This window comes from Taudactylus pleione, unplaced genomic scaffold (genome assembly GCF_031769625.1).
Source record: "Taudactylus pleione unplaced genomic scaffold, aTauple2 ptg000333l, whole genome shotgun sequence".
Taxonomy (NCBI): Eukaryota; Metazoa; Chordata; class Amphibia; order Anura; family Myobatrachidae; genus Taudactylus; species Taudactylus pleione.
Window position 1 is genome coordinate 2979918 of NW_028284734.1, and position 14338 is coordinate 2994255.

The 14338-nt window shown below is 42.0% G+C and overlaps 1 protein-coding gene across 1 annotated transcript in view; it reads left to right on the forward strand.

Annotated features, from left to right (window-relative positions):
* ANKRD31 (ankyrin repeat domain 31) overlaps positions 1–14338 on the forward strand; it is a 261093-nt gene that overhangs the window by 166760 nt on the left and 79995 nt on the right. The window contains exons 14-16 of the mRNA XM_088443721.1: positions 8113–8274; positions 12175–12317; positions 13202–13337. Coding sequence (XP_088299847.1) covers positions 8113–8274; positions 12175–12317; positions 13202–13337 — 441 coding nt within the window. The remainder of the gene's footprint in view (positions 1–8112; positions 8275–12174; positions 12318–13201; positions 13338–14338) is intronic.

The following is a 14338-nucleotide window of genomic DNA, read 5'->3' on the forward strand; positions in this document are numbered from 1 at the left end:
AAACCACACACAAAAACAGTCTTTTCAAAGAAAACACTGACAATTGGGTGGACAAACTCAATACCCAGATAGAGGAATACAAGAGAGATCTCATACAATACAAAAAAGAAAAATTGGCCAAGGTAAACACCGATTACCAGGAACAGAGGGTATACTCGTGGGCCACAGGGAGAACACTCAATCCTAGGTTTCAGAGAAACCGCTACAGAACCTCGAGACATCCATTAGACACAGACGGTTCTAGTGGTGCCAACTCATCACCAGCGATCAGGATTTTCAGTCCACTTCACAACCCATCACACAACGTCCCCCTTCAGGGGTAGCTACACGAGCCCGCAAAGGAAGCGGCCTCACACTAGGCGTGGGAAACAGCACACGCGGAAAAAGAGTGTGAACTTATCATCCAAAATACTCAGCATGGCGGAATCTAAACTACTGCAGAGGGGTCTTTCATTTACCCCCACTTGTCCTTTTAACAGCTTCCATTGGAAGCGAGACCTATGGAGATTCAATAGGAGTCTTAAATTGAAGGAATATTTCAGTAATTCGTCTGACATTTCTCCCAATACACCCCCTGTTCCATTCAAAAAGGCCTCCACATTTGAACCACCCTCCAACAATGCGTCTATTAAAAGCTTTATTAGAATCTTAGACCAAGAGGTGACCACACACTTTAAAGGTCCAAGTTCTTTAAATCACAACATTTCAAAGGACGAATTTACAGCTTTGAAAGCACTCAGCAATGACTCCTCAATTGTTATTCGTCCAGCAGATAAAGGAGGGTCTATAGTCATTCAGGATAGAGAACAATACATGAATGAAGTGTTTCGACAACTTAGTGACACCAACACATATTCATTTCTTAGCAAGGACCCGGTTTCAATATTTAAAAAAAAATTGGATGACAGTTTATCCGAAGCCTTACAACAAGGTTACATTACTTCCAACATCTTGCAATATTTGACAGTTGACAAACCCATGGCCCCATTACTTTACACAGTACCCAAAATACACAAATCTCTAACTGCACCCCCGGGACGTCCGATTATTTCCGCCAGGGAAGGACTGTATAGTCGAACCTCCAAATTTCTTGATTTTTACATACAACCATTGATCTCACAAGAACCCACTTTTTTATTAGACTCTAATTCCCTTTTAGTCAAATTACATTCTTTACGCAACCTCCCATCTAATCTGATCATGTGTACGATCGACGTCAATTCATTGTACACCAGCATACCTCACAAAAAAGGTTGTGAATACATGGAATCCTTTTTGAAATCTAGACCGGATTACCAGGGACCAAACGTGGATTTCTACATATGCTTGTTGCAACAAACTTTAAGGAACAACTTTTTATTCAACAACAAGTTTTTTCTTCAGAAAAAAGGATGCGATGGGATCTCATGTTGCACCATCCTTCGCGAATGTTTACATGTTCACGGTAGAAAAAGAACTCTTTTTGAACAATCCGGAATTTAATCAACATCTTTTATTTTTCATTCGTTACATCGACGACATTTTGGTACTCTGGTCGGGGGCATAATTATATTACCTTTACTGATGAACAGAGTTCAAATCAAGTACATTATTTGGACATTAATATAAATTGGTCTGGTACCAAGTTCAGTACCACAGTATATCACAAACCAACTGACAGTAATACTTTACTACACGCACAGAGCCACCATCCAGTTTCATTAAAAAGGAGCTTGCCGTACTCCCAGTTCTTACGAGCCATTAGGATAACCAGTGATCCTAATCTGGCAATAATTGAAATCGACAACATGATTGACAAATTTCAACAATGGGGATACAGACAAAAGGCTCTTCTTCGGGCAAAACAGAGAGAATTAGAATCCACTCAACAAGTCACAAGTCCAACTGACAACATACCCAAGAACACTAACACCATGATATTTGTTAATAAATTTACTGGCGACGTTGTGTTGATTAACAGTACCACTAAACGCCTATGGCCAATTGTCAACACTGATAACATCATAAAACCCCTAATTAACTCCAAAATCATGATTGGCTACAAACGAGGAAGAAACTTAAAAGACTGGTTGGTCCACAACGACGTCAACAGTGGAACCGCCAATACTGAGCATTTCTTAACCAAAAACCAGGTTGTTACCGCTGCACTATCTGTACCACTTGTGGCTACTTAGAAACGGGTCCGGATGTTGTACATCCACATTCAGGAAAACGAATACCTATCAAACATGTCCTGTCATGTACCACCAAATACATTATTTACATGATTCGGTGCCCCTGTGGACTCGTCTACATAGGCAAAACCACCTGCACAGCACGTATTCGAATGGCTCAGCACCATACTGCAGTAAGACAGTCGTTGGAAGGAAAAGAAGTAGACCAACCAGTGGCACGACATTTCAAGAACCTACGCCACTCTTTATCTACCTTGGTCTATAAAATAATTGACCACATACCTCCAAACAAGAGGCGGGGACAGAGAGAAGAGACTTCTCCAATTGGAAACCTTTTGGATCCACAAAATGAATACTGTGTCCCCATTCGGACTCAATGAGCAATTGTCTTTCTCATGTTTTTATTGAAGTGCGAGTTGTGTTTGCCGCCACAGCTGGACATCTACAATACATACTGGGTATATTTTACCCTTATATTGCTTCACAGGATATTATACGATTATCCTAAGTATCATCCTATTGTCCTCCTTATTCTCATGTTTTTCTTCGTTTCCACATTGTTTCTTTATTATCCTTTTGTTATTCCATCCTTCTGTTCCCATTCCTGGTGGATGCTTTTTGTCTCAACTAGCCCTAAGGGCTTTACCTATATTCTGGATATCACATACCGTGATTACAGTCATTCTACACTGGAAACGCCTTATACCGTCTGATCTTTGAAGCTAAGCAGTGTAGGCCAGGTCAGTACTGGGACGGGAGACCTCCTTGGAATACCTGGTACTGTAAGAAGGCAATATCCATGGTTACAATTTGAGACTACACATCCACACTCCCATACTGCTGTTCCCTACATCTTCCCATGTTTGTCTTACTGTTCATTCATTCTTTGATTGGTCACCTTTAATAGCTCTGCATTTTTGTATTGCATAGTAGCTGGTTTATAACCACAGTTATTTTAACTACAGCTTTGTCAAAGAAGGTATACAGATGTCTCTATTGCCGACAGGTGTTTAACAAGTACACTGATGTGTGTGTGTGTGTGTGTATATATATAGTTATACATTTAACATTGATGAGTTCCATTAACATTATTTAACACACATATATATGTGTGGTTGACAACATTATTGTACCAGCATCACCCACCTTCCATCGGCTTTTTCATGTATTGTATCCATGGGGACATTAGCTTCCCATCCTGTCTCTTCACAGCTCTTGTTCTTTTACTGTATTGGTTATTCCTTATTTTTTATGATTTGTTTCTATTGTTATTTTTGTGTATGCAGTATGTACTGCATATTCGATTTGTGTTTCTGCACAAGATTGATTTCACTATCCATTATGTATCATTTACATGTTAATCACATCTTGTCCTGCCCATATCACCTGCACGGCACCTCCGCGCATTTCGGAGCATTTCACTCATTTTATTTGTCATTCTCAGTTGTCACTCCATTATTCATACTCAGACACCTCGTTACTTACAACACATTATCTTCATTCATAGCCTGCATTTATCTTTATTTATCTTACCCCACATAGCGCTCAGACGTCACAGGGTTGCCACGGCAACCCCTAAAGACGTCCGACGCTTGCGTGAGTTGCGCCAAGTCACGTGACCGCTCCACAAACCGGGTTGCCACAGCAACCAATATGCGGCACCTGGAGCTCCAGACGGCCGCGTCATCACGGCGGCGCCAGACCCGCCTCTATGACGTTGGTCAACGGGAGGGCGGCAGGTCAATTGGGCATGGACATTATGGGATGTCACTGGGTATTTAGGTAAGATGTGTTGTACTTCACTGTTGTTCTTGATAAAAGTCACACCGACTGAAACGTTGGACGCTGATCCTTTGGAGTCGTGAGTCTCATTTATTTTCAAGTCCTGTGAGTGCCGCTGTTTTTCTCTATATACTTGGTTCATGTACCATTAGAGGGCACCCAGGCAGGTACTGATTATACTGTGGAGTGCCGGCGTTATTTCTACATATATATATATATAAAAATATACTTACCTGAATCTCTGGTCCTGCTCCTGCTCGCAACGCTGCTCCCGCCCGGGCTGGCGCGCTCAGCATTATGGGACAGACGTCATGACGTCAGTCCCATTACCCACTGCAGGAGCCGGACGGAAGTCCGGCTCTTGCAGTGGGTGCTGCAGCAGTCAATGAGAGTCTATCTATTTATTTTCAAGTCCTGTGAGTGTCTCTCTCTCTCTCTCTCTCTCTCTCTCGGTGGCTACTACTGGGGGGACCTCTACTGGGGGAGGGGTGGCTGCTACTGGGGGCGCCATTGGGAGGACCTACTCTACTGGGGACTACTACTTGGGGGGGAACTACCACTGGGGACATTATAAAAGGGGCCTACTACAAGAGGCACTGCACTCGGGGGACCACTACTGGGGGCAATAATAGGAAGGGCCACTACAGGGGGCACTGGATAGGGGGGATCACTACAGGGTGCCTGCATAAGGGGACCACTACTGGGAAAACTGCATGGGGGGGGACTACTGCTGGGGGCACTATGTAAAGGGCACTGCATAGTGGGGTCCTACTACTGGGGGCACCATATAAAGGGCACTGCATAAGGGGATACCGCTACTGGGTGCACTGCATTGTGGGGACTGCTACTGGGGGCACTGCATAAGGGGGAACACTACGTGGGGCACTGCATTTGGGGGGCCACTACTGGGGGTACTGAGTAAGGGGAACTAATTGGGGGCTGTATAAGGGGGACCACTACTGGGGATACTGTGTAAGGGGCACTACTATGGGCCTGCATAAGAGGGACCACAACTGCATACTGGGGGTACTGTATAAGGGGTACTACTGGGGTTAAGGTGCATATGGATAGGAATGTTCAGCGTGAAAATAAAGGGGTGTGTCATGTTGACACGCCCCATCTTTAAGTGACCACGCACATCTCGGGATGTTGGGGGGGGGCTCCCTTTTCAAATTTGCCCTGGGCTCCAAATACCCTAGTTACGCCACTGCCAACGACTACAGCGAAAACTCGGCAAGTAAGTTTATCTTTATAAAAGGACACAGGGCCTGATTCAGAGTTGGGAAATGGGAATAGAGTGAGATATCTCTCTCAACTGTGAGCCTGAACAAACCATATTGCAATACAAGGGGTGTAAATGCATACATTTTTTACATGTGGGGTAAATACTGGCTGCTTTTGCATGTAGCCCACAAATACTGCACAGCTTTATTATTATTCTACAATTTTAGATGTCAGTTTGGAAACACTCTTCCCAAATCTAAATCTCTCTGCACATTTTAAATCTGCCCCACCTGCAATGCAGCATGGTTTCACCAAGATGATCAGTTGAGAGAGATATCTCTCTCTATTCCCAAGTCTGAATCAGGCCCACAGTTCGAGTCCTGACAGATCCACAGCTGCGTCCAAGGACACAGCTATCGGATCATTAGCGAGACCATCGGTTACTCAGATGGGCGTCTCACATCCATAGCCGAGGCCAGAAAATATGCATTGGAAGATGCAAACCCTGGCCTCGGCACTCCCTACCCAGGCCAGGGGTTCATCATGTGGACGTCCGGGTGCGTGTGTGGCGTTTACCTGGGAAAGAGATGACACTAGGATGCACTATGGGAAGAAGGCAAGCTGGTGGAGGCAGTGTGACGCTTTGGACAACGTTCTGCTAGATTACCTTGGGTCCTGGCATTCATGTGGATGTTACTTTGACAAGTGCCACCTACCTAAACATTGTTGCAGACCAAATGCACACATCCATGGCAATGGAATTTCCTAATGGAAGGATAATGAGCCCTGCTGTACTGCAAAAAGTGTGCAGTAACGGTTTGAGGAACATTAAAATGAGTTCAAGGAGTTGACTCGGCCTGGCAATTCCCCAGATCTCAATTCCGATTGAGCATCTGCGGTATGTACTGGAAAAACAAGTCCGAGCCCCGGAGGCCCCACCTCACAACTTACAGGACTTTCTTGGTGCCAGATACCACAGGACACCTTCAGAGGTCTTGTGGAGACAGAGCTGGATTTGGTGGTACTAGGGGGACCTACAGATATTTATTAGGCAGGTGGTTTAATGTTATGGCTGAAGGGTGTGTGTGTGTGTATATATGTGTGTGTGTATGTATATATATATATATATATATATATATTTGGAGAGAGAGAGATCCAATGAAGGTGACACTCAAGAGACTTCTTTAAGAAATATAAATGTTGTCCTTAATTTCCGATGTTTCAGTAGTCACCCCGTCATCAGGGACAATAATACAATAGTATTGTCCCTGATTACGGGGTGACTTCCGAAAAGTAAAAATTAAAGGACCACATTTATATTTCTTAAAGAAGTCTCTTAAGTGTTGCCTTTATTGGATATCTAAATTAGGCAGTATATAAAAATAATAGGTGAGCGCAGGTGCTGGGCAAGGGGTTTGATACCCCCAGAACATAGACCACAACCCATCCTCCCAGGACATAGACTCACCTAGGAGCCTAACAGGCCTAGTGTTGGTCACTGGTCTCCTCTTCTCAAACTGCTCCCAGGGAAGTATAGAGCGGTTTTCCTGTCAACACACTTGGATTCAAAAAGAGGATGCCTCTTCCCTGGGAGTCAGCAGAGAGGATGACATGCTTTAGGAAGAGTTTGGGCAGCCTAAGGTGTGTGCAGGCACACGTCTGATATATATACATACTAGGGGTTGTATGCATACTAGGGGCTCTCCCTGGTGTTACCTGTCTTTTCCCTTCTGTGTTTCTCTTTCCCTGTGTCTGCCCCTCTGTATCATGCCTGTTTCCACAGCCTCTTTCTCTCCTGCCCCTTGTTGCCCCTCATTTATTTTCTCTCCTGTGCTTCATTGTACCTAAGACTCCTTCTCTCCTGCCCCTATTTGCACCTCAGTCTGGGCCTGATTCAGAGTCTGACGCTCTGACAAGAGCGCTCGCTCTGAATCAGGGCCCTCCTGCCTAAAATTGGAGCGGCCACCTGGCTGCTCGCATAGCTGTGGGTGACCACTCACAGCTTATGCGAGCAGCCAAAAAGATGGTTGCGATGGTCAAGACCATCGCGACCATCGGGCTTGCGACGAGACCCTGCGGTAGGGTCTCGCTGCCGCAAGCCCAGGAGTGCTTTTGGCTCTATCAGAGCCAAAAGCACTCCCACTGACATCACTAGTGATGTCAGTGGGGCCGGCCCCAGACGGTAGGCGTTCCCATGGGAACGCCTCCGTCTGGGCAGGCACGCCCACCGAAGGGGGCATGCTGTCACTCACCATCGACAGCACGCCCCCTTTGGTGCGAGACCCATAGCGACGGCTTGGCCGTCGCTATTCGGGTCTCGCGGATGCGCACGACGGTGCTCCCTCCGTCGTGCGCATGCGCACTAGGGCACCATCGACCCGCTTGCGAGCGCTCAGCGCTCGCGAGCGGGTCTGAATCAGGCCCTCTGTCCATCTGTTTACTGCCCATTAGTCTCTTTGTATTTTGCCTCTCATTGCCCCTCAGTTTCTTTCTGTCCTGCCCTTGGTGTCTTTATCCTCTATATATTTCTCTTCTTTCTACTTGTACCTTCACTCCTCTGGGGGCCAATTGTCTTCAGCTGCCACACCGCCTCCATCCAGTCACCAGCTGGGTGGTGCACATGTCTGCCCTAATGTGCACCAGAAGTCCACTCCCAGCAAGTAACAGCAGTAGGTGTCAGTACAAATAAATGTGGTGTAGGAATTATGCTATATACAGCATACAGTATGTGCTATTGAATTCATACCATGCACATTCTTCACATTTAAATCTGTTGTCCAGCGGTAACAAGTCCAAGGACTTAAATAACACACATCAAAACTTGGATGACAGTACTCTTCTAGTAATGAACACGTTATTGTTTTTGGTTTTTTTTTACATAATAGTAATTGTCTGTATATTAAGTATTGCATTTGTTGTCTTCTTGTTTCAGCAACTGTTAAGCAGCATATGACCTTCAAAACATTAGGGAACATAAACAAAAGAAACTTCATGGGTGAGACCAAACTTCATCAAGCTTCAAAAAAAGGAGATTTAATATTAGTTAATGCTCTTATTGACGCTGGAATCAATGTAAACCAGAAAGATAATGCAGGTTAGCAGTGCATGTATTCAGTATGTTATTGCTGGACTTTGCATAATACTGAAATTGTGAATAAAAGTAAGAATTGTGCTCTGCATAGAGTAAATTCATTGCCGGTTATTTGTTACCTTGTAGAATTTACTATGAAATTGCTAGCCTCTCCATTGTGGTAATTTAAACAATACATAGAGCTAACTCGTTAGAGCATAAATATACTTATTTCAATGTATTATATTATGCAAAAAGCTGTACAATACAATGTATTAGAGTAGTAACTGAAAAACTAATTTGGGCTCATTTAGATTTCAGTGCATATCCAGCTGTTGTGTGGACAGGTGATGTTGCAATCTAAGTCGTTCAGATGCCATTTTGTGCATGCAGGGCAATTACCTACTTTTGTATGTAGCACACACTGGGTAGATTTAGGTCTGCTATAATTTAGAGTTGAGCGTGAATGTGCCCACTTCCCAACTCTAAATTATTCTTACCTACTCTAGATAGCTTCCTAGAGATCCAGAGAGAGAGGTCCAGGGGGAGCAGTGAGTGCATGGTGCAGTGAAATGCATCATTGTGGTCCTGCCACCTGTGATGTAATGTCACAGTTCACTGCATTACATCACCCACGGTGGGATCAAGATGTGTCAATTCACAGGAGAAGTGGGTGAGATTCGGAAAGGGTTGTCTACTCTTAAATGACCCAGTAGAGCTCGCCCAAATTCAGGAGTCTCATAAAAATTCCGGGAGAGAAGGCAAGTATGCTCTAAATCTGTCCAAACTTTTTGAATTTGACCCCTACAGGGTAACAGGATTTTGCCAAAGTGCAAAGTTGACCTAGCTTGACTTACTTCTAACTCTAACAGTGGGTCTCATTATATAATAAATGCTGAATTTCACAGTATATTCCTTTCATTGGTTTCAGAATATTTTGCAGAAAGAAGAATTTTAGCCAAGATTTTAGCTAGTCCTAAGGGACACTCTTCAAACTTTTATGTATAACTGTTTCAATGCATAACACATAGCATTTGGAGGGGAAATGTGTTGAATTCCAGACTTAGGTCTGAAGCATTGTTTTGCATTAATTTACTGGATCTGAAAATCTAAACATTTATTTCAAGTGATCAACCCGTTGATTAGGTTCTAGTTGTGACAGACGGGCATATTTATTAATATTATTTTTACTAAAATAATGTGAAAACAGTTGTTTTCACACCTTTTTGACATTATTTTAGTATCACAAAAATGTATTAAAGAGCTATTGGAACTGTTTCCATAAAAAACTACTCCAAGCCCTTAAATTTGCATTCTTATAGTAAGCAGATCGCATTTTCCATGCTTGTAATGGGAAATGAGATCTATTTCAGATTTACTAAAAGAAATACGGGGATGGAGACCTGCGATAATAATGCTATCTGGAGATGGCGTTAAGCGGGGTTCCCCCCATTTCCCCTACTACATCTCAGCCTTCCCTGCCTTCTGACAGGGAAACCTGAGCCCGGAGTAGGTTTCTGTGATCAGCCTGTGTGTCTGATGTCCAATATATTTATAGGATGGTAAGCTTTGCCTTAGAAAAGAGTATCTCGGTTTTATGTTATACATTCTTTGACGGCTCCTTTTAGCAGTGGTAATGTATAACTTCCCTCCTCAGCTTAGGATAACAGAGGTAGATTGCTCAATATAATTCTTATCATGCAAGCTTTCTATTCAACTTAACTGCCCTTTATGAAGAATTGTTATCTATGGTTTATAATGCTAGCTAGGAAAAAAGGTTAGTTATTTGTGTCAGCTGACATGAAATAGGTCTTCTTAGACATTTTATTGTTATTTGACCATTGGTAAGGGAAAAACTTATAGTTGTGAATGTCAAATTTCAATTTACTTTTGAGGTGCTTAATGAAACTGTCAATAAATGAATCCCCGCCCCAATAGTTAATTATCTATATTAGCTTTAGAATACTAGGTTCACCCCATAAGGTCCATCCCAAATAAATTATTCAAAAATTACAAAACTTGTGGTGAATCCGGTACCCACAGCCATCCTTGTGGTTTGTATTGAAAATAAAATGCATGGTCAAAAACAAAATATTGTGAATTGGCTCCAGATTTAAAATACGTTGTCTCTTTGTCACCATATTTTTAAGATGCTGTAATTCCTCCCAAATGGGGACATTTAAGCTTGCAGTTACATCCTTCATATAGCGTACAAATAAAATGGCACACCTGCTACTCCTGCAAATTATAAAATAACAACCAAAGTGACATTGTAAAAAACAAATAAATAAGAAAGTATAATGAAACCGGTACCATAAAACAATAATTCATATATAGTGAAATACTGTCAGACTAACTTAAAAAATGTATTATTTAGTGTACAGTATACTCTTAAGTTAAAATCAACAGGCATATAATGGGTTCGTTATGTAATGTTAACATGATCAGAATGCTGACCTATTTAACATGTTGACATTCACAATGTCAAAACTAACAACATGTAACTCATTTCAATATGTCCACAGTCAGGATGTCGATGCTAAAATTGCAGCCTAATCCTAATTGCAGCCTAATCCTAATTGCAGCCTAACCCATAATTTTTATGTGTCGACCTTCATAATATTGACATTTTGAAGATGTCAATATTTTATCAGCGTCAACATTTTGAATGTCAACTTGTTAACATTTCGACATTTTGGCTTCAAAATTTTAAATGTCGACATTCTGAATGTCGTCATGCTGACTACATCCCCATATAACAAGTCATAAACAACAGCACTCCTTTGTCCATCCGAATAGCTCTGTAACTGCTTATACACTAAATGTAGAGAAGGCACATCAATAGAAGATGATGGCAGTCCTAGAATCCAGCAGCCCCCCATGACATCCTCCTTCAGATGGTGAAAGCGTGGCCAAGTCCTCTGCGGTATCCTCACTCCTGCTTATGCTTTTCGATAGACAATTTAACTTTTTGAAAATTGTTTCTAACCTGTGTTGAAAACAAAGTCAGGTGCAGCATATTAGCATCAGCGAGCAAAGGGCCTGATAAAAACTTTCAAACACAGGTCCTGTCTCAATGTCCCCTCACCTTAATGAATCATTTGAGAAATAAATGAAGCCGAAATGTGCAGTATTTTAGGAGAAGATGGAAATGATTAAATGAAGGGGCTTTTGTTATTATCTGAGTGATATTTTAACTTTTTACCCCATTCAGATTTTTTCAGATGTGTCTTCATACATCTAGCCTCAATATGCTAAGCGGCGCAAGATGCCGGCAAGGTCCCGTGCAACTCTGCTAGCCCTGGGCATCTTTTTTGAGTCTTTTTTTGCCGAAAATGTGTCTTAGTCGCAGTGCAATGCAATGGGACTAGGACGCACCAGCAGACGGCACTGATTAATATGATATGTGACGCTTGTATATCTGTGTGCCACTGAGTCTGTATATGAAGCACAATGGAACTTGGCGTGGAAAAAAGTAGTGGCTGCTGCATCATAACCCTTTGTATACAGATTCAGACTCAGACGCACAGATATACAGTACAAGTGTCACATAACAAATTAATCAGCACAGTCTCCTGGTGCGTCCTAGTAACATCATATCGTGACTAAGGTATTTTTGGTAAAAAGACGCCTGGTACTAGCAGAGTTACTCGGGACCTGGCAGCTCACTTGCGTCAGGCATCGCGCTCCGTGTGGCATATTGAGGCTAGATGTATGAGGACACATCTGTATGATTGTTTATTTACTATTACGAAAACTGATCACATGTGGAACCTTTACTACTGTAGCTTTCACAACATCACACTACATTTATTTTAAAGCGCAGAAATACAGTATATATTTTTTTTATGACAATTTAAATTTGAAATAGACAATGCAATATTTTAGTTGTGTTATTTACTAGTTTTGCATTTTTCTTGACAGGTTGGGCGGCGATACATGAGGCTTCCTGCAAGGGTCACATCGAAATAATCCTGGCATTGCTGCAAGCAGGTGCTGATGTCAATAGCAAAGGACTAGATGGGATAATACCTATACACGATGCAGTCTTTTCCAATCGTTTTAAGGTTATTGGTGTTTATTAACTTTAGTTTGAATTTAAAAATTACTTGCTGTAGCATTACAGATCCTTTATAGTACTTTATGGTTAACTTTTAAGACATTTTAAACAATATATACATACCCTACATATTTGTGCCACATTCCCATATTGTGGATGGATTGCACAATCATAACGGTAAACGTGAAAGCAGTCCCAGGACCTGCGGAGGAGACACAGATACAGTTCTTCCTTGTCTCCAACACTACTAATCCTCATGGGACGTTTAGTAAATGAAAGCATGTACAATGGTCCAACATTTGACTAACAAGAATTTATCTCAGTTCCCCAAGATTCTTGATTGAGAGATTAAAAAGAATCTATCAAGTTATTGTGGTTCAGCGAAAGATCATTTTACATAGTGCCTTGTACACTGTGTTGGGCTGATTAAAAGTTAGGAGCAAATTTAAAAAGGAGCAATTTGCACCTTGGTAAAACCATTGTTCACTATGTGCAAAAGCAGCCCGTATATTTCCTGCTTGCAAACAAAAATAAAAAATGCATGTGCGGGATGCATTGCAACAGAGTTTTCCAAACTCTGCTCATTGTAGTCCATGTTTTAAGGATATCCTTGCTTGAGCACAGATGGCATAAGTTATACAGTACCTCAGTCAATTTGATTTAACCATCTGGACGCAAGCATGGATATCCTTAAAACCTGGACTGTAATGGTCGAAGTTTGGGAGTAATTTGCTCCGCTTTTGTTTTTGCTCCTAACTCTAATTCAGGCTTTGTATGTTCCCCTGATATTTCCTACACCCAGAACAAAGCAAGGGAACATCTTTGAGCGCGTTATAATTGCAAAGTGTGGGCTGTGTGCAATGACTCACTATTCCCTTTTACTATCTCCAGGCTGTTGAGGTTTTGCTGGAATTTGGTGCAGATCCTTATGAAAGAGATAAAAACCAGAAAAATTCTTTTGACAAATGTTGCAATGATAAGATGACCGAGCTCTTAAAATCCCACAGTACATACACAGAAACTCCTGGTAAGAATCTTTAATATACTGTATATTCTCAGTTATTTGCAATGGCTTTTCGACATTGTCCAGAACATAGGTAAGTATGCCATAGGCAAAATACAACTTGTATCTGTCCTCTCACGAAGCATGCTACAATGTACTGTTTAAACAATCTACTAGATAGCTAGATGAAATAATAGAACAAAGATCTCCCGTCCAGACAAACGCTTGATAATACACATCACACTGTCGGCATTATACATCATATCGACATTCATAAATTTCTCTCTCTGGCTTGCTCTGGACGAGGAGAAGACCTTTGATTAGATGTAATGTCCATTCATGATGAAACACTCCTTAAATTTGGCTTTTGTGACAAATTTATTCAGGCAGTTCTAGTCCTCTACCACATACTCGTGGGGGGTGTATTCTCTGATTCTCTTGCTATAACCAATGGCACTTGATAGGGCTGTTCTCTCTTGCCCCTCATTTTTGATCTAGGCATAGAACCATTAGCCTGTCAAATTAGATCAAACCCTGATATCTCTGGCGTTCCCATTGGCAAGTCCCAATACAAGGTCTTTCTGTTCACAGGCGATGTTCTACTCACCATAACCAGACCGCTTATATCCTTGCCCAATCTGTTTGAAGAACTCTCTGACTTTGGTGTTGTTTCAAGCTATAAGATTAATTATAGTGAATCTGAGACCCTACTATTTCACCTCCCGCTCCACTTGATTAAACTCTTTCAGATGAGCTTTGATTTTCAATGGTGGACACATTCTCTCAGCTACCCTGGTGTTAACATTACTAAATTGTTTGGTAGTCTATTTGCCTCCCATTATCCCCCTGAAGAAAATTGTCACAAGCATTATCTCTCCTGAATAGGATGCATAATGCGATAAAAAGTAACATCCCTCTGCACATATTAGAGTTGTTCCAAACATTAGACAACGTCTTCCTTATGACAGGTTCACTACTTAAGTGGACTCATAGAACTGTTCAGTTGAGTTGGATTCCAGTCTCTT